This window comes from Colossoma macropomum, unplaced genomic scaffold (assembly GCF_904425465.1).
Source record: "Colossoma macropomum unplaced genomic scaffold, Colossoma_macropomum, whole genome shotgun sequence".
NCBI classification, from domain to species: domain Eukaryota; kingdom Metazoa; phylum Chordata; class Actinopteri; order Characiformes; family Serrasalmidae; genus Colossoma; species Colossoma macropomum.
The window spans coordinates 17968801-17989786 of record NW_023494785.1 but is presented as its reverse complement, the minus strand read 5'-3'; the positions used below and the strand labels follow the sequence as shown (position 1 = coordinate 17989786).

Genomic DNA, 20986 nt, shown 5'->3' with positions numbered 1-20986 from the left:
TACCGTTTAAGAATTATTTTTAAAAATACACTCAGTTGTAGATAATGTCTGTTTATGTCACCTCTTTGACAGTGGCATGAATAGACCGCACTAAAGTAAAATAACTTCAATAAAAGACTGGTTATTTAACTTGGCTTAATATAGCCAATATCAATCACCACAAATATACCTCATTGGGCTCCTATACTAATCTTTCAGATCAAATCAGAACATTCAGAATACTTAAATATGTTAAAGTATGCACTACTTCTTCGCCCTTGTGTTCCATACGAGCAAGCAAAGATTCTATCTCCGAATTAATTAAGTACCACCGGATGATGGCTTCAGTCAGTGTTACTGACCATCAGATAGTACTGATATCTATATACAATCCTCTTGTTACCAGGGTGTGCTAAACTCTTCATTTCAGCGAGTCACATTTGTGCAGTTTTTATCTGGGACATTTCTTAGAGTCTTAGGGCCTTAGCTTAGAGCTGGTGGCCTTTACTTAGCTCTCAAGGGAATGCTGTTCCTTCTATCCATCAGGTTTGGACTCTGCTGAGGCAAGAGGGCTTTACCTTACCTTTTAGCCACAAGAAAAATGCAGGCACCATGTCTTGCTTTCTTAGATGCAAAAAGCAACTGAGCTTGTTATTGTACTTCCAGCTGTACATCCAGTTCTTGTATACAATATACAAGCTGGCTCAAAAGCAGAATCTGCTCCAATTGGGTTGCATGAGGACCTGTGGGTCTTAGATGAATAGCTTGTGCCACAGCTTAAGGACTAGCTACCAATGGTCTAGTGGTCAGAGGCGGTTAATATGTAGTCACAAAGGCCCTTCAAAAGCTTATCAAGCTTCATCATGAACGTATACGGTGTGAAAACCCTGTAGCTAATTAGATGGTAATATGGCAGGGTATAAGTTCTAGCAGACTCGAAATCCAGAACATACAGTATTGCCTGGATTATGGCTATGGATTCTGCTCTCATGTGATTTCAAGTGATATTCCTCTAGTAAATTCCTCTGGTATAATGGGTGTAATGAAAAGTGACATAGGGATTCAAACAAAATTTAATGTGCATTTGGCAAATGTCTCATCAGTGCACTAACAGCTATTTTAACACAACCACACTGTGGACTACGCCTGATAGATCAAGGGTAACACTTTATTTGGATGGTCCATTTTGGAACTGACAATACCCTAACAATCAATCAAATATCATACAGCTATTCCATGAGCATCAACTTCTAGTGCTATCAAGTGTTATCAAATTATTTCATAAATAAATAGAGGATCAGATGAGTGTGAACTACATCTCTTAAGTTGTATATCAATAAATTATCAGCTACATCTAGCAATATTCTATGTATTGATTATCATCTGAGAGTATTAAGAGAAATGTGTATCTAGTTTGTACATCCTTTTTTATTTTAGTGGCAAAAAATCAGTACTGTCAAATGAATGTCAGTTGACTCTCAAATTTAAGGAGAGTAAAACACACAGTCAACCTTGTCAGAGTGCAATGTCTTTTCTAATCTTACACTCAATGTTGATCACACTTAATATTGTGTATGATGTATGTCTATAAACACTCAAAGAGTAAGCGGTCTATCCAATGAACTTCTAAAAAATGACATTTTTCTAGCTCCAAGATGCACAACTGGAGCACCTAAATTAAATGAACTGTTTTTTATTACGTACAGTATGTATTTTAAGTGTAGAGAGACAGGTTTGTGGGAGGATCATCCATTCTATATGTTTAGAGCAGAGAAAGACAAGATGGTGGAAGGATTATCTATAGCATATGTTTTACATGGGAGGGTGGGGAGAGTGTCTATAGTATATGTTTTACATGTTGGGGATTGTCTATAGTATATGTTTTGAGTAGAGAGAGAAAGTTATTGTCAACATATAGTGAATATACAAATTATATAGTGAAAACACAAAGTTGAGAGTAATCTGACATGCAGTTCAAAACACATTGCACTTTGTTGAGGTTGACCATCTATTTTGTTCACTGGATGGTCCAAATAGCAATTAAAACACAGAAAAAATGAGTTTTCGAATACCAACATATACCATATATAGTGAATATAGTAGAGTGAACTTACATGCAGTTGACAATACTGATTTTTTGCCAATAAATATCACTAGGAGGTACAATAGTAATACATGGATGTCTTACGACACTCATAATCCATAGATAAAGTGTCGCTAGATGTTGCTGACAATTTACTGATAAACAGCTTTCTCGCTGTAGAAAAATAGTTGAGATATAATTGACACTCGTCTCATCATTTATATGATATATTTTGATAACACTTATGGCACCAGAAGTTGAACACTCATGGAATATCTTTGGAAAAAATTGAATTATGGAGTCTAATAAATTTATTGTCAAAAAATGGACCATCCAAGTAAAGTATTAGCAAAACTCTTATTGAGTTGATCTAATGAGCCTGATACATCTCTGAAAGGTCAGATTCAAAATCATCATTTAATAACGGTTTTGCAGGCTTCAAATGCTTAGTCATGCAGCTAAAAAGGACTTATCTGAAAGGATGGGCTACCAGGGTAAGGTGAAACCTTCTGCTGACAAACAAGTGATGCAAGTCATCTCATCATAACCAAATACCACTACATTTAATTCATCTGACAAAAAATGTAAAACCATGCTTTAAAAAAACGAGCTGACAATCGTAAATTATTGTTAACACGCAGTGCATTCTGAAGCCTAAATACATTTTGTTACAAAAGCCATTACTGTCCATTGTCAAGGTACTGCAAGTTCACACTGCAAGTTTTACAAGAGAAACAGTCAAACAGCACTGTTCTCGAGCATAGCTCAATAAATTCATTCACCGAATCAGTGCGCAGTATTCGGGTCAGGTGACACAACACTGCCGCGAGCTGTTTTAGGCGGAATCTCAAATGGCTCCCTCCTCCCTACAAAGTGCAGCACGTAGGTCTTAAAATAATGATTAGAGCATCTAAATAGTGCACAGTATGTCTAACAAAGAACCACTTTGGATTCGGCCATCTTTGCACAATTCATACTGGACACAAATTGCAATATTTAGGAGTAAAAGCAAACAATTCGTAACTCACATAGTGCACTATGTAGGGAGCAGTAAGCCATTTGAGATTCAGCCTTAGGATTTTCCGAGATATGATCTTGTAGATGTTTAATATTGTCCATTAATGGGCTGTTTTTGTTGCAATTTTCAGCACTTTATCTACTTGTTTTATGTTGAAGATGTTAAATATTCTTAAAAGAAACTTGTATCCATTACATGGCATTGTTTAACTCTGAAAGATGAAATGTCCACTGAAGTATATGCTTTTGTCAAGAAACAAAATTTAAATAAAAGGACACAACTTTTTCACTAAAGTTTAATTTTGTAAGTTATCTGTATTTTGTTGAGTTATTTTTTCTTAACCAAACCGACTCAATATCCATTTGATTGACAATAAAAAAACAAGATTTTTGAAAATTCGTTATGGATGCACTACTTATAGTGCTAACAGTCTTCAGTGCATGTCCAGAGCAACAGGCATTAGCCACTGATGCAAGTCATACAGCAAACCATCTAACAACAACTAAAGGTCAGGCTCAATTTGTGTATGTACACACAGGGCTGAAACAGCAGGAATCAGACCAGGCAAACAAATACAAAAATGGGTCAGTTCAGGCTATAAAGCATGCCAGATCTATCAGCTCACATTGCATATTTTTTGGTAGTGGAAATTCATTAAGCCTCTAATCACACAACTGCAGTGTAATATATTGCAACACTGATGGCATAATTTGTACTTGTATCTTGTTTGTTACATCTCTGGCAAAAATTTGTGCTTCTAAATGGAACACTACTGTGCTGAGACAAGCGAATCATAAAAGTAAACAATACATGTTTAGCAAAGTTGTTTGATTCACAAAATATCTTGCTTTGAAAATGAAATAGCTGATTTTAATGTGCATCATGCCAAAACATCCCAATTCAAGTCAGCACAAGAAAATCTAACACACTACCAAAATCCACTTTCAAGCTTCTTCAGCAGTTCACACATAAATTGCTCTTACACATAAAGTACTCTTAGATGTTTCTACATCAATGCCTACTTACTATCACCTTTGTTCACATGCTAAGGTCACCTCATTGTACAAATATACAAAAGAGAAACATTGTACAGTAACACAAACATTACCTCTTTCACTCTGAGATAGAAACTGACAACTGCTCAATTTGTGAAGAACAATTTAAATGAGTCTAGAAATAAGATGCAAGTTTTGGAATTGACAGATATCTTGTGTCAATAAATAAGACTTAAAATCAATGTCATCTGGTTTTGGCTCTGAAATGTCACAGTCAGGTTAAAGAGTGAGAGACAGAGCATTCACAGGTATGCATGTGAGAGTTTGAGGTCCAACTAAAACCTTCAGCTCATCATTTTGCCACACAGAAACACTGACCAAAATTTCTTCAACAGTGAAGTATGAGTGGGAGTGAGGGGGGCACAGTGGCATGTAGTGTTCATACAAAGGGCCTTGGAGTAGTTTAAGAACTGCTTGTTTAGAATGCTCCTGAGCTGTTTTACTTCACTGCACCCTACAGAAGACACAGGCGAGCAACAAAGATAATTGGGTTTAGTCTCCACTTTTTTATATTTCAGTTTGTCCTGAGATCAGTCTCCATATGCATCAGTGAGAGTGTAAACTCTTGTCAGCTTTAATGAAACTCTGTCTTGTGCTCGTTCATGTTATTTATCTCAGCCATGGTAGCTGTACTGACTACAAAACACAGCGGACAAGAACATGTGTGCCAAGGGTATCAAGCTCAGACAGTGTCATAGCAGAGTTACACAGAAGCAAGATGATTTTCTTTCTGTCTTGTATCAAAGTGAACGTGAGCTGATTCTGTTATCACTCATCTCTAGCACTATTTCACTCGGCCTGCCCGATGGCTTATTGGAGAATCTTGCAAGCTGTGGCCTGGCACCTCCTTCAGTGAAGAATTTTACCTATAAGTGTTGAGTCTACCAATACCACTGGGATCAACAAACAGATGACTTTTTTTCCGTCAGCAGAGCCAATTTCCTCAAAAGAAATGACATGATATATAAACTGTACCAGTGCACATACTCGGATGAAGAAGCAATGCACGGTGAAAGATGCTTCATTGCTGATTAGACCATGAAGGACAGAAACAGAGTAAAAGCATGTGGAGCACTTTACAGAGAGGCTCCAGTCTGGCTGAGGTAGACATGATAAATAACATGTGAAAGGTAGGCCTGTCACAATTATTGCATAATTGCCTGACTGCAATTATCTGAGCTGATCATAATTATTTAAGAAGACTGTGTTCATATGTTTATGTTGCAACAAACAGAATGTGAATAAGTTGGGTGTTTTCCTCTTTGGCTTGTGGCAAATTAGTGCAAATTACAAAAATAACATAAGCTGACCTATGTCACAGATCTTAAAAAAACAACAAAAGCTCTGCATGTACGCTGGTGAGCGCTTTTGACATCCTCAAGACAAACATACAGGCTTTGCTTGACACTATACATGAGTCTGTGTAACTGCAGACATTTGTGTGAGTGCACATGCACAACAGTGCAATATCTCATTTCATGTCAGTACAACCTAGTATTATCCGAAATCTCTCCTTGGAGATCAGCAAAGTACATCTATCTGTCTGAGGATCAATCTCTCTCTCTCTCTCTCTCTCTCTATCTATCTATCTATCTGCCTCTTTATCAATAAATCAATCTATCTGCTACTAAATAATGATAAATAGGCAGCAAGATCACTAACTGGCAGCTACTTTAATAGTAATTGTTTATATGTAAATGTTAATCTACATTCCAACAGAGTAACTAAGAAATAATCCCAGCAAAAAAACACCAGGTCCCATGTTTATCAAATATATAAGAGTAATAGCATTAGTGTTGGATCAGGGTCAATAATCATGAAGCCTTTTAGAACCAGAGTGCTGTTCTAGGATCCTCTCTTATTTACTGTGGCTTCACCATAAGAAACGTTGCTCCTAGATTAGTTCATACTTTAAGAAGGTTCATGAATACAGGCCCAGGCTTCATCCCATCAGGAAATTCCATTCAATTAAACATGAAAACTGTAAGCTGATCCCAGAGGTTTTCTGACAATCTGTAAGAATTATTATGGATAATAAAGCTGACCTAAGTCCATTTTGGGGACTTGGTAGCAATGTGAAATTGCAAGCTACACGCAGAACATCTTATAACGTAGGTTGTGTTAGGGGCCCATTCCCCAAGTGGATCAATATGATGACTGAATATTCAAGGAGAACTCGGTCAAAACCTGGTGAAGGGTGTGTCTTCGAGCCGAACCTTCTTTATGAGACTGTGCATGACGTTAATACATCAAGGCGGATGACGCTGCCCAAAAAACCTCTGAGAAATACAACATGATGCTTCTGATTTTTAAATAATTATTTCAGACTTTACAGAGAATATCACGACAGAGCACAAGACTCCATACTTTAGCGTGTTCTTTTCTTTCTGAGTGAGTACATCATTTTTTAACAAAAATGTACATAGTGCACAGTTACACAGAATGCAACTACAGCCCAAGTGGAAAAAATCATTAAAACAGATGATGTGCAAAAAGCAAAACACGGCAAGCATGTTAGACAATGATCTAAATGAATAACTCACAGGCAGAAGTTTACACTGAAACCCATTCAGTTAAATGGAATCCCTACTGAAAATAGGTTGATGACAGAACCAGACTGTAGCATCCTCAGTGATAAAACTTACATCTGACTCACTGGCTGCTATGATGATGTTTAATAGGCGAGATTTCTGGTGATTACAGACAGGCCTAGCAGAGTGTGACATGCATGAAGGCTCCATCATAATTGAGACTCTTGTGCTGTCGTGGATGCATGGTGTCATTTAGCTTCTGAAACAAGGGCAAGTTAATTACAACATCAAACAGAGAATGTATTGTATCACTATGGAGGCTTGCATCAAAGAGCTTATGATAATGAAAGGGCCACGCTTTCATGACATATCCACTTCACTTAGACATACACAAACACTGGCACCTCATTATGTCTCCTTATTTGATGGAAAAGATAGGGAGATAGAGATTATGAAAACAGGTCAAAGCTACCATACAAATTATACAACATTTGTACCATAAATACCATTCGACATACCATGTATATGTATAGGTATATAAACCTTACAGTAGACTATGGGTACCATATAACAGTCTATATTTGCACAATGTAAGCCATTTAACATACTATATACATTATATAATCAATCATTATAGTGTTCTAAGATAAAAGGCAATATTTGGTATTTATTTCGGCATTCTAGACATTTGCTATTCCACCTAGCACAGCGGAAGATAGGAGTGATGAAGAACAAATTAAAGCTAACACAGATCTTGCCCTAATTTATTACAGTGCTATGAGACCAAAGGCAAGACTTGGCATTTATTTTGGTCCAGTTATTTGCTAATCCAGTTCACAATCAACACTTAACACAGTGGAAAACAGGTGTGATGAAGAACGTTACCACACAGCCTGCAATCATTTGGTATTACAAAAAGAAGACGTTATTTTGGTATTCTAATCATTTTCTTCACTACCCCACGTAATAGAGTCTACACTGTCCACCAGACCACATAAAAGTTTAGACCCACGACCTGACCCCTCCCCTCAACCCCCCCTCCACTACTCTGATACTCCAGCAGAGGAAACTCACCACCAGTGTTGGGACCCCTGCGACCACTGCGTAGAGCACGGCGGGTGGGATGGCACTGGTCTCCTCGGGGCCGAGGTAGGGCTTAGTGTACGCGCTGTCGTAGCAGAAAAATCCCTGCACGTGCACGTTGAACGTGTCCGTGTACTCGAAGTAGTAGGCCAGCATGACCGTCCCCGCCATGATCACCAGCTGAAAATAGAGCATGGTCGTTAAAGGTTGGGGGCCGCGCATTTAACGATCTGCTTCTTCCTGCTGGCCAAAAAGCAGCCTGGCCGTCTTCATCTCCTCTCCGCTCACACTCTCCTCCACCTCCTCATCACGCTGCTGCTGCTGCTGCTCCAGCTCCTGCTCGCTCCGCCGCGCGAGCTCGAATGAAAGTGCACTGGAGCTTTTATTCACACCCGTATTCCGACACGACACGCCCCCCACTGCTGTACGATTGGTTAGGACTGCCGTTTGGCGGATTGATTGAGAGTATCAACTACTAGCCAAACTTAGAGCGGGGGCGTGACACTACTAGCCAATCCTAGCTGAAGAGGCCGGACGTTATAAGCCAATTACAAAGCGGGATGCGAGATACCGCTGACTAATCGATGCACAGGAGGCGGGACTTGCCGGAATACGGGTGAAAATAACGGCAGCAGCTCTCTACGTTGAGCAGCTGATGATGGGGACTGACGCAAAGGAGCAACCTGTAAGAGCAAAGCTGCTGCCTTTCGTCAGCCTCAACCTCTGACTGCTACAGCGTGTACCCACAGGGGCTGAGTGAAGCCTCATGAGACGTCACTAAAGTAAGCCTGTAATGTGGACCTGATCTAAAAGGGTCATCCTTCCATCATAACTAAACTTAGATCTGTGCTTAGTTAAGATTACGCGAACCTGGAACTCAGGAATGATGTGTATGAGATGGAAAATTAGCAACTGGACTCTAGAAGTATTTATACTGCATTATCACACTACACTAAGGCCCAATCCCATTTCACCCCTTGCCCCTACCACTTAGCCCTTAGCCCTCTGTTCTGCGCGTTCACGTCTAGGGTTAGGGTGTCCCAATTTTTGTTGAGACAGAGGGGTAGGGTGAAGTGTTAGGGCTACATGGCCCTCCAAACGGAGATTTTTCAGAGGCGCACTCCAAACGGAGTGTTCTCAGAAAAAAGAAAAACCGGCAAGATGGCTGCGCGAGCGACCAAAGAAACCCACAAATGTGAGAAATTTCTCCGTAAAAAATTACAATAACTATAGTATTATCTTAGTTTAATGTCGTTTCAATGTATTATGGTTGTTTTCTTCATAACAAGCATAAAAAATTGCTAATAGCATGCTAATGTTTCGGTAGCTAGCTAACTTCCCGTTCCACCTTAAATAGTCTAGTAGTGTTGATGCCTGAAGCGCCAGAATGTAACTGCTGCACCATTTAAGGTGGAACAGGAAAATCGAACAAGAAGCTGACTTCAGCTTCGTATCACCAAAGAATTAGCAGTGGGCGATAATAAATAATTGTCTTAAACCCCCTCTTTAAAAGGATATGATGCCCTAAATGTAACTAAAGCCCAGCAGCAAGGTCGCTGAACTTTTCTCTCCTCTGCTATCACTGAAGACGGGCTGGGTCGCCTACAGAGTACCGCTACTAGCCTGTTAATGAAGCGATGTTTTGTTTTGCTTTTTTTATTTGAGGGTTGTCCCATTTCGTAGGGCAAGATTCCAACCACTACCCCTTGTAAACTCAGTTCAAATGGGTTAGGGTGACACTCGAAAACAAGGGGTAGGGGTAAAAATGAAGAAATGTGATGGGGCCTTAATGTCCAAAAGTTTGTAGACACTCCTAATTGGTGAATTCAGCTCCTTTAAGGTGTATCTATTGCTGACAAAGGTGTTCGACTGCGCATGCACAGCTGGTTTATAGAAAAACACCGCCAACTGAATGGTGATGCTCTGGAGCAGCTGCACATTAGTTGAAGGTCAGCGTGCCCACTATGTTTAGCGTGGGCTAGAGGAGTATAAAGCCCTCCCCAGCCTTGGGTTGTGGAGCAGCAGAGCTGTGCTCTCTCAACTGAAGAAGCTCCATCCAATACCTTGTAGAGCTGGTATGCTGTTTGTGATCCCAAACTACTCACCCAACATCAGTACCTGGCCTGGCTAAATGCAATCAAATCCTCACAGAAATGTTCCAAGTTTAAACATTCTAGTGTAAAGCCTACCCAGACGAATAGAGGATGTTAGCACAGAAAAGCAGAGTCCTGATTAACATCCTCGATTTCAGAAGAAACATAGGACAAACAGGTGTCCACAAACTTCTGGACATATGATGTATTTAAACTATAAACATGGCTGTGGTTGTGTGGCTGCCTGCCTTTTTGTACATGGGAGTTTATAAAATGAAAGCCATTCAGAGATGTGCCATTGGGAAAGAACAATACAAGTACTTTTATGTTTATCTTTAGAGTTTAAGTTACAGTTATGAAGTTTTAGGAGTCAGCATTTTAACAAAGTGGGTTAAAGTCTGACCTTGTTGCTGCACCATTGCAGATATTAGAACACACTTCAAAGGACTGAAGGCAGCCTTATAGAAACAGTACAATGGCTGTGAAGGATCAAACCAGGCAGAAGCCTTCAACACATCCAATTACTGTGTGCAGTCATTTCAGGACTGTTTATGCTTATAATCCTCTGATGTCTGTTTGAGTCCTCATTTTGTTCCAGTGACACTACAGTTTATATTTGTTAGTATGTAAGCAAATCAGAAAAGAAGAAACAGGGAGTTAGTTGGCCAGAATCAGTGGAATGTTTTAACTGTCATCTAATTGACCTTAACACATTAGAATATCAGTGTGAGACTGAAAATGTTCTTTATAGTTTGCAGTATTAGTGATGAACATGAATGATTTTAGATTGTGCTCTCTTGTGTATGCTTAACCTGTACATAATGGTATCACATGTCTACGCTAAAATCTTTTGGGGGTTAATCACATCTCAGAATCATTCATAAAACTAAAGGGAGCTCATGGGAGGGAGTCGTCTCCTGCTTGCATACCCCCAGATGTTCACATTAACCTAGTAGAGATGCTCTTACAGAGCTGGCATATGCATGATGGGCTGATGATTTGGTGTACACTATGCAAGGAGTTACACATCTGCTGTGCTCAGAGAACTAATCATGGTAATTGGGCAGCTGTTATTTACATCAGCGTGACTGCCAGCATTTGTCTCAGTGTGAGCACAGCAGAGAAGAAAACAGCATGTGTGAAACTATTTGTGAATTATGTGTAATTTCTAAAATACAGAGAAATAAGGAGTTGAACAGAATTAAAGATCTTTCTCTTAACATGGCAAGTGTTTGTCATCGCTTACTGAAGGTCATGTAGTCAAGAATTTCAAGAATAAGTTTCATTATTTAAACCTGTATTATGACTTTTCTGTAATTTATGCTCTGCGATGGACTGGCGACATGTCCAGGGTGTATCCTGCCTTCCGCCCAATGACAGCTGGGATAGGCTCCAGCACCCCACCACGACCCAGAAGGATAAGCGGTTTAGATGATGTATGTATGTATGTAATTTATGCTACTAAAGTTTTAATGTAGGCTCTTACTGAGTATCATACATAATATTACCGAACATAAAAAGCTTACTTTACACTTTTAATAGGCAGAAACACCCAGAGGAACAGATTGACCTATATTAGGTAACCACAGACTCTTCAGCTACCCATATACAGATGAAAAGAAGCACAACAGAACCACCAAGTACAGTAGCTATCTTCCTGCCATGGAAATGCTGAAAATTACAGAATATCAAGAGAACAGAAAAAAACTATCAAAAAAGAAAGCAATCATCAGCTAAAAGAGATCATGGCTGGAGATTCTTTAAAGGCAGTCCTCTTTCTGTACACATTTCATCTCTCTCACCATGTCTAAATAAACAGCACTTATTAAAAGGCAAAACAACAGAGGGAAACTTAAAAGGGGTGAGCTTCAAGCTGCTGTGGCTTATCTTGTGTGCCACACTTCATAAGAAATTCATGCCCTGTCTTCAGGAAGATTTGAGGGGATCCTGTATTTTATTTCCTTTTTTCCTTTTTTTCTGAATGAAAGTATTTGAATTTTTTTTTGGAATGAAAATGCAGGTTAGCAAGTACTGAGGCAGGGAGAGGAAAGCTGTCCACATGGTGTGACACAGCTCATTTCAGTAGCACTCTGTATCAATCTCTGCTTTCTGTGGTGCAGGTTAAAAGACTGGTGGTTCTACACTTTGATTTCAATTTGTCCTAGTGCTAAAACAACATTAATCAATTAATATGTTAATATTGTTGCTATAGGAGCACTTCTACAGCTATTGTAGAGAAACTTACTTTATTTACAGGGCTTTATAGTTGCAATGTCTACAACTATTACATATAGTCATTTTATTTACTACCCAAACTACCAGTGATCCAACAGGTGTCTTTTAATTTTGTCTTTTATGTGTAATGTTGATAATGGTTAAATGGTGCTGAATCTGAAGAAAATATGTTTTCTTTGGGGACTATTTTGCCTTATAACTCCCCTGTATGTAACCCCCTGCCATTGATGGCTTTTAGAAAAGACATTTTAGACCAAAACATTGTCTCAAAACTATTAAACAATGCCCCAGGCATCAGGCAGTGTATTCATAACCATTTCATGTGATAACTTTATAGGACCACCACTGTGAACAATACTGACTTAGTAATTTTCTTTGCATTTTACATCAAACCACTCTGAATTACTTTGTTTAGATATTAACCAGTGACTAATGCATAAGTTTTGAAAAATCAGTTGAATTCTCCTTTGATGCCTCAAAACTGAACAATGGCTCCATTTAAGACAAAAATCTCAAGCAAGCAGTCAAAACAAGAGTTGAATTACAACCTTTCTAGTTCCATATAGGCAAGAACAGCAGGAATCCATAAGAAAAGAAGGAAACTACCAACTCTGCATGTCTGATTCAACACCATTTTAGGAAGAGTCAAGATTAAGTGATACCTATGAAAGACTGTGGATTGGAGGATTGTGGATCAATTTTTCTATAATGCTAATGTGCTACACGAGCAAGAAACCAGGTTAAACTGAACGTGCTTATATCTTTGTATCTCATGCAAGCAAGCATGTTTCCTGGTGAATGACGTGAAGATAATTAAAAAGTAGATCAAGCTCATCAAGACCCTCCCTTAGGTCATTATCGTTTTAATTAATAATACATGCAAATATGTTGAACGCTTCAAGCAAAGCCCTGCTTGTTTACCTAAGCTTTGTGTCTCACTATTCGTGCAAAGCTTGAGCGCTGCCATTATTGTTCTATAATCCCATTTCCGAAAAAGATGGGACACTGTGAAAAATGTAAATAAAAAATGCAATGATGTGCAAATCATTTAAACCCTGTATTTCATTGAAAATGCTTCAAAGATAACTAATCAAATGTTGAGAAATTTTGTTTTTTGAAAAATATTTGGCCCATTTTGAATTTGACGCCAGCAACATGTTCCAAAAAAGTTGGGACAGGGGCAACAAAAGGCTGGTAAAGTTATATAATGCTTAAAAAAAATACCTGGTGGTTGATTGGCATAAAATGAGCATCCCAGAAAGGCTGGGTCTTTCAGAAGTAATGATGAGGAGGGGTTCACCACTCTGAAAGACTGCACAATTCAAGAATATCGTTTCTCAACATAAAATAGCAAGAAACCTTTGCTTTTCATCATCTACAGTACATAATATCATCAGAAGATTAAGAGAAACTGGAGAAATCTCTGTATGCAAGGGACAAGGCCAAAAAACAGTATTTGCTTGCCGTGATCTTTGGCCCTTCAGGCGGCACTGCATTAAAAACAGACAGGATTCTGTAGAGGAAATCACTGCATGGGCTCAGAAACACTTCTGACAAACACTATCTATGAAAACAGTTTGGCGCTGCATCCACAAATGCTATTTAAAACTCTTAAACGCAAAGAAGAAAGCATATAGAAACAGGATCCAGAAATGCTGCCATCTTCTCTGGGCCCGAGCTCATTTAAAATGGACTGAGGGGGAGTGGAAAAGTGTCCTGTGGTCTGATGAATCAACATTTGAATTTCTTTTCGGAAATCATGGACACTGTGTGCTTTGGGCTAAATACCACTCAGCTTGTTATCAGTGCACAATTCAAGAGCCAGTATTCATGATGGTATAGGGGTGCATTAGTGCACATGGCAGGGGTGACTGGCACATCTGTGAAGGCACCATTAATGCTGGACGATATATACATGTTTTGCCAACACATGTTGCCATCCAGACGACGTCTTTTTCATGGAAGGCCTTGCTTATTTTAGCAAGACACTGTCAAACCACATTCTGCATGTATTGCAACAGCATTGCTCCGTATTAAAAGAGTTCAGGCGCTAAACTGGCCTGCCTGTAGTCCAGACCTGTCACCACTGAAAAAATTTGGCACATTATAAAATGAAAAATACAACAAAGAAGACCCCAAACTGTTGAGCAGCTGAAATCCTATGTCAAGCAAAAATGGGAAATTTTACAAAACTACAGCAATTAGTCTCCTCAGTTCACAAATGCTTACAGAGTGTTGTTAAAAGAAGAGGTAATGAAACACAGTGTTAAACATGCCCCTGTCCCAACTTTCTTGGAACGTGTTGTTGGCATCAAATTCAAAATGGGCATATATTTTCCAAAAAACAATAAAATTCCTCAGTTTTAACACTTGATTTGTTGTCTTTGTACTATTGTCAATGCAATATAGGGTTTAAATGATTTGCACATCATTGAATTTTGTTTTTATTTACATTTTGCACAGCGTCCCAACTTTTTTGGAAATGGGGTTGTACATGAGGCTGGGCACGCATATTTCTGAGACAGTTCTGTTTATAAAAATGCTGAAAAAAAATGCTCAATTGGTATGTTTTAACTGATAATAACAAGGCTCCAAGAAGTAAACTTTAAGTCACTGGTCACTGGCAAGCTATGCATCCATAACTGATGATTATATACAAGCACTGGACTTCACAAGCAGAGGGAATAATGGACATAACATTCTGACTACGGCTCACTGTTGTGTAAAAGTGATACACAAGCTCAGTCCAGGGATCTAGTTTAGAGGGATGACAGAGGGAAGTGAGGTACTTCAGCTGTGATACTCATTTAAAGCCTAGTCCGCTCAGACAGTGTATATTAGCCTCCAGGCTCGAGATTTGGATGGCCTCTCTGAGGGACACATCTTCTCTTAATAACTCGTCCAAGTAGTAGGAAGCTCCGCACTCTTGTGAAAAATGCCTACAAAGTATTAGAGACGGATATGAGTGAGACTTGCATCAAAAGCCAGCACATATTGCACTGTATTAGACTCTCTTAAGCATCATAAAAAAAAGACAAGCCTGCTCCCTCTATCTGAAAAAGTTTGGCTGCGCTCAATGATCTGCTTGTTCCATCATTTATTAATCCTACTCATGATTCTTTTAAAGATTCTTAGGTTTTGTTTAAAAGAGATGTGCCACTGATGGCTTTAATCATGTGCTTTATTTTTCTAAAAGACAAGCTTAATTAAGATATTTGTGTGGGGCATATTTCATACTGTGGCAAAACACAGCTAAGGGTAACTCAGGATTAATGAAGTAAGAAGGCGCTTGAAGTAGTGCTATTATACTGTGTGTAATGCAGTGTTGCTTTTTTCTTTTCTTCAGCAATCCATTTTACATTCTTAAGTCATTTGTGAGTCACAAACAATAGCAGAAGCCCACATCGATTTATTCATTACAAAGAAGAGGTAGAACTTTCTGGAACATAAAAAGTAACCTCCTCTTCCGTTAGATTACAGAAGCCTTTATCTGTCATTCTCTGAGCCATGACAGAGATGTTCGAAAAGCTGAAGAGTAAAAATGTGGGCATTATTATCTCCAAGGTGCAGGTACAATAGACATATTTTGGATGTTCCAGAAAGGTCTACCTCTTAGGTAATAAATCTTCTTTGCCACCATGTCCAGAGATGTTCTCAAGTCAATTCATGCGAGTCTGAGTTTCATGTCACTGGAGTGTAAGGGTGTGTCGAGTTTTGAGTGTCTAGTAGAAAACGTCCGTCTCGTTATCAGCTGCAGGCATTGTATTGCACAAAAGTAACTCTGTTGCTACTTGCTATTTAAACTATGTGCTAAAACTGTGTTAAAACTGTGCCAACAGTTTTAAAGGGCTCATATTACAGTTTTCCTAGCTTTTCTAGCTTTTTTTTTTAATGATAGCATTTAAACCTAGTATGTAAACATTGTTAAAATTAAAAAATCGTACCATGAACAGCCCATTCTGATTTTATTCATTTTGTGATGTCATTAAAACCAACACATTTACATATAGCAGCCCATTTAGCCTGCAGTAATTTGTCCCTGTCCAATCAGGCTGAAGTTAGGAGTGTTTCAGCCCAGACTGCTTTTAGAATGAGATACACAAATACAGGACAGTCAGTTAGAGGTGATTTACATATATCAATCTCAAAAGACAGCCTGTTTAATTCTAAATGATAAAGAGAGGCTGAATATAGTCATGTAAAAATGAACTGTGGCTGTTTTAGTAAATAAAACCTCACAAACACCCGAGGGAAAAAAAATTAAAATGCAAGAAAAATGTAAGATATGGGCCCTTTAACCCCCTAAAATCCCAGGCTTATTGCATACTAATGCTTATGATTCAGTCACTATAGAGACTTCAATGCAATCTGGCTATTTTTGGTTACAGAAGCGTGTAATAAAACTTTTGATAACTTTTGGCCATTTAAGGGGTTAAGTTGTTTGGCCTCCTTCTTTTAAACACAGCATTTACTGCATGTAGCATTTCATTTTGTCTGTCAGATGGCAGATTTTCCTGTAATGAGAGGCATGTTATTTGAAGCCATATCAAACCTGACACTGCTGCAGGAGAACGGCACTGCAGTAATAACCGTGCATGACTGTAGTAAAATGTACAAGCAAAGTCACAAACATAAGGTTAGAAATGAAAGGTTTTATTCTTTTAGGTCTATTCATTAAGGCTGGCAGTCCTATTTAATCAGTTTTATGTTTTTTTTGTTTCTCAATTTTATAAGTCGTAAGTATTGAGTCAAGTCACAAGTCAGTCATCATGCGACTCAACTATGACTTGCTGATTCGAGTCCCCATCTCTGATCACAACCGAGATGTTCGTAAAGTTGGAGAGTTAAAAATGTGAGCATTACTATCTCTAGACTATGTGTACAATAGGAGTATTTCCACAGAGTCGTCCTGCCACCCTTAAGACCACACCTCCAAATAAAGTAGAGCTCCAAAATTGTAAATGTTTTCAGCGCAAAACAGCTGTTTAAGGTCACTTAACTCTTGGAGCAAAGCTTCAAAGCAGGAATGTGCAGAAACTTCTGCTGTCTCTGCTGTTTCCTCAAGCTGAACAAATTCCAATCATTTGGCATCCTGTTTGGAGTTTTCACCTCCACTCATGAATTATTAAACTTCATTCAGTTTGGAATCATTGCACTGCTCTTAGGAGATTCAACTGAAGTTCATGTTTACATGGTGGGAAAGCATATGAGCATGTTCAAAATCATTAATGCAGCCTTCCACTGCATTTTAAATTCTGTCTGCTGCCAGCAAGCCTCTAATGAGCCTCCGCCAGTTAAAATCAAACCATAAATGTAAACACATTCTAAGTCAGCGGATCTGAGTCTGAGCATCCTTTTGAACACATAAAACACATAAAAAACAATGAAAGATGATAGATGCAAATCTCTGAATCCACAGAGCGCAACTGCAGTAACCACCATTAGGTGAGCATTCAGAATGTTTCTGTACAGTAATGAGCAAATAAACAAGTTGTTCTCAGACACACGCTGACAGAATGCTAAAATTTTACTGTGGTGTCAGCGGTGTATTAAATGTTCGTGCTGATTGAAGGACTACGCAATATATAATCAAACGTAAATTTCTGCTGTGCTACTTACTTTCATACAAAGAATTTTCAAGATATACTAGAGTTATACTATACCAGTTTTAGTACTGGACTGATTCTGCCTGTGCTATTCTGTTTTGTGTTGTTTACATGTACTGCAAATTGGGAGAAACACTTTATATTAACAAAGCACACAAATACCAACTAGCAAACAACACTTACTGAGTGCGAGACAGCAACAATAAGAGCTTACAACATCAGGAGAAAGTTGCATGATGTAATTACCTGTAACAGCATTTCATTTTATATTACTTGAAAGCGTTAACATTACCAATATTACCGAGCACAGTCATTTTTATGGCAGCATATTCCAGACTTTTTTACAAATTCAAAGGCACATTTGAAAATGCTAATTAAATTGTGTATTTACAATTGCATTTCCCATGTGAGTGTGCATTATTTAAGACATAATTCAAATGCAAAATGTGTATTTGCATTTCTGTGTATAACAGCTCGAAAATGTTAATATGAAAAAAAAGCAATGAAAGACATTTCATTTTAATTGTCTTAATGGTCTGACTGATGTATTAATTGCAGAAAAAAAAACGCAAATCGCAATCACAACTGCATTTCCTCATCAATGCACTTCAGCTCTGTCAAAATTAAAATGTTAATGGAACCTTGCTTGCATTTGTATTTTCACTGTCAGCATGGCACTCCTGTCAATCAAATGCTTTGGGCAGGAAGTTAGGAGGGACTTTTTAGTGCAGGGTGTGTGAAAAAGTCTGAACTTTGGTGGTACTGGCAAAAAGCTAGATGCTTGTAAGCTAGCAACAGCAACCACTGCTAGTGACATTTTAACACATGCTAAACAGGCGGAGGATAATTCTGTTGAAAGCGATTTTCTGTTGTTCCGTGTGGAAGTGATTCTTGATTGACTAGAAGAGCTTCTGGCTGCGCAAGCACCAATGTTAGCGACATTGTGACCAGCTTCGGGCAGAGGCTTGCAGAACTGTCAAAGGAATACTGGTGCTGGATTAACACTGCCCTGCACATTTCATTGCTTTCCCTGCTTACACACCTGTTACAAATAGCCGAGCTGTTGTTTTGTGGCTCACAGAACTGTTGGAGAAACAATGCCCTGCACATTTTCGTGCATTCTTTGCTTTAACACACCCATTACAAAGTCAGGGGCTGTTAACGAGCTGGGGGCCCAGTTGACCAAAATCATATTATTGTTAAATTTCTCCAGGACCAGGGTTGGGAAACACTGTGTTAACCCAGCATTTCCTTAATAAGAATATGCATCACTGGCCATCCAGGTCCTCCAGAAGGATCTGCTTGGGAAGTGTTAAAATGTCACTAGCATTGGTTGCTAATGCTCCAGTACCACCAAAGTTCCTCTTTTTCGTCACTTCTTCTTAAAATATGTCCCGCACTAAAAGCCCCTCCCGACCTCCCACCCACAGCGTTTGATTGACAGCAGTGCCTTGCTGACAGTGAAAATGCAATTGCACACAGGGTTGCAAACAGATTTTAATTTGGGCAAAACTGAAGCATGACAAAGAGGAAATGCAATTGCAAATGGGCGATTGTTTTTACGTTTTTAAAGTCAGTCAGACCATTAAGACAATGAAAATGAAATGTCAAAAAGACTTTGCTTTTCCATATTAACATTTTCCATATTAACATTTTCATTAACATTATATACAGAAATGCAATTGCAAATACATATATTTTGCCTTTGAATTTGAATCATGCCTTAATAATGCACATTCACATGGTAAATGCAATTGCAAACTCACAATTTAATTAGCATTTTCAAATTTGCATTTAAATTTAAAAACGTCCGGAACATGCTGCCCTACATTTTGGATGGCGAAGGATTATACAAAGCACAATGTATCTCCACATAGGCCTTAAATACAAGAGTCGAATGGTTAGAACAGAAAAAAAGCAGGTACTTCAAGTTTCATGTGTGAAAGGCATCAGCTGTACTGCAGTACTATGCAGTTATGTGTCTTCTGTGATGCATCAAAATGACCCCAATTCTACGGCTGTATTAACTAGGTCTTAGCCTGGATAATCAACAGTTGATGAGTGAAGATAAGAGATATGTCACAAATACCTACTTATCTAGATCCATATTCATATAGTGTTCTAAACACATTCTTTATGCTGCATTAAATTTGATATGATCTGATACTTGATGTCATTGTGGAAATCAAGTGATATACTTGTCACTAACCTCACCCTGGCAACATTGAGTTTTACTGACACGAGTTTCCCAGTAGGGCTGGCAAATACTGATAAAATTCAATATCACAAGACTTTCCAAATATATCACAGTATCAGATTATGTTTAAGTTTGCATTAATAAAGTTAATTAACTCATGCTGACACAGCTTGTTTTGATTGGACTGTTTTAAACTGTCCTGCTTGTTGATGCAAAACTCCACACAAGATGGATAACCAGACAGAAATCACATTTCCAGAAAGGAAACAATTTTGTTATGTGTTTTTGTTATTTATTAATCCTGCTATGAATAAAAATCTGTATTTTTGCATAACACCAGTATAGATCATGTATCCCTCAGCACTTTTTCCAAGGTGCTGTACAGTATTCCTACTAGTTAAATACTGCAGCAATGGAGACTACAGATTTTATGTGCAAATAAAGTGCCATCTGGTGGCCCCAAAGAAGATAAGCTATCAGGTAAGATTATCAGAAAAAAAGCTATCAAGTTACTCACAGCACTAAATATGAAGTAGAATAATAATCTGCCATAAAGCAGAATATTATTGTACTTCATATTTAGTGCTATGGTGGTAGAAAAGAGCGTGCACCACAAACCATTTCCTATGAATAATGTAGAACACTGTCTCATTTACAACCAGGAAACACCAGGCTTATCTATCCAGCTGTTGCACAAATGAATTTTGTCACAAATATCACTATAATACTAGTATATAGTGGTATCACATTCAATATGCAGGTTCTCTGAGGCATAATTTTAGAGAGTCTGTATGCCTCTCTGAGGGGAAGCGATATTTGCTCAAAAGTATTAGGCCCAAAGCTGGTCTATAATGGTCATCCCCCAGCAGAGCAGAACCAGGCATCTCAGCTAATTGCAAATATTTACAGGGCAGTGTAGTGCTGATTGCTCTGGCATGGCAAACAGCCGTCTCATTCCAGCAGGCTTGTGCCAACCTCGGCTCCTCGGATTAATGAGCCTGGGCCAAGAGGGAGCGATGACCAAGCATTTCATTACAGGCTAACAACAAAAGCACATTCAGCACAGCCACTCATCCCTGCTCCCTTTAGACAGAGATAACCGCACT

At 38.7% G+C, this 20986-nt stretch overlaps 1 protein-coding gene across 5 annotated transcripts in view; it reads right to left on the bottom strand.

Annotated features, from left to right (window-relative positions):
- plppr5b (phospholipid phosphatase related 5b) overlaps window positions 1-20986 on the bottom strand; it is a 70808-nt gene that overhangs the window by 37620 nt on the left and 12202 nt on the right. For 4 of the 5 annotated variants that reach the window (XM_036585621.1, XM_036585645.1, XM_036585653.1 and 1 more), the window contains exon 3: window positions 7741-7929. In XM_036585621.1, coding sequence (XP_036441514.1) covers window positions 7741-7929 — 189 coding nt within the window. Of the gene's footprint in view, window positions 1-7740; window positions 8136-20986 lie in introns of those variants that run through there. The other variant, XM_036585639.1, reaches the window with a different exon arrangement.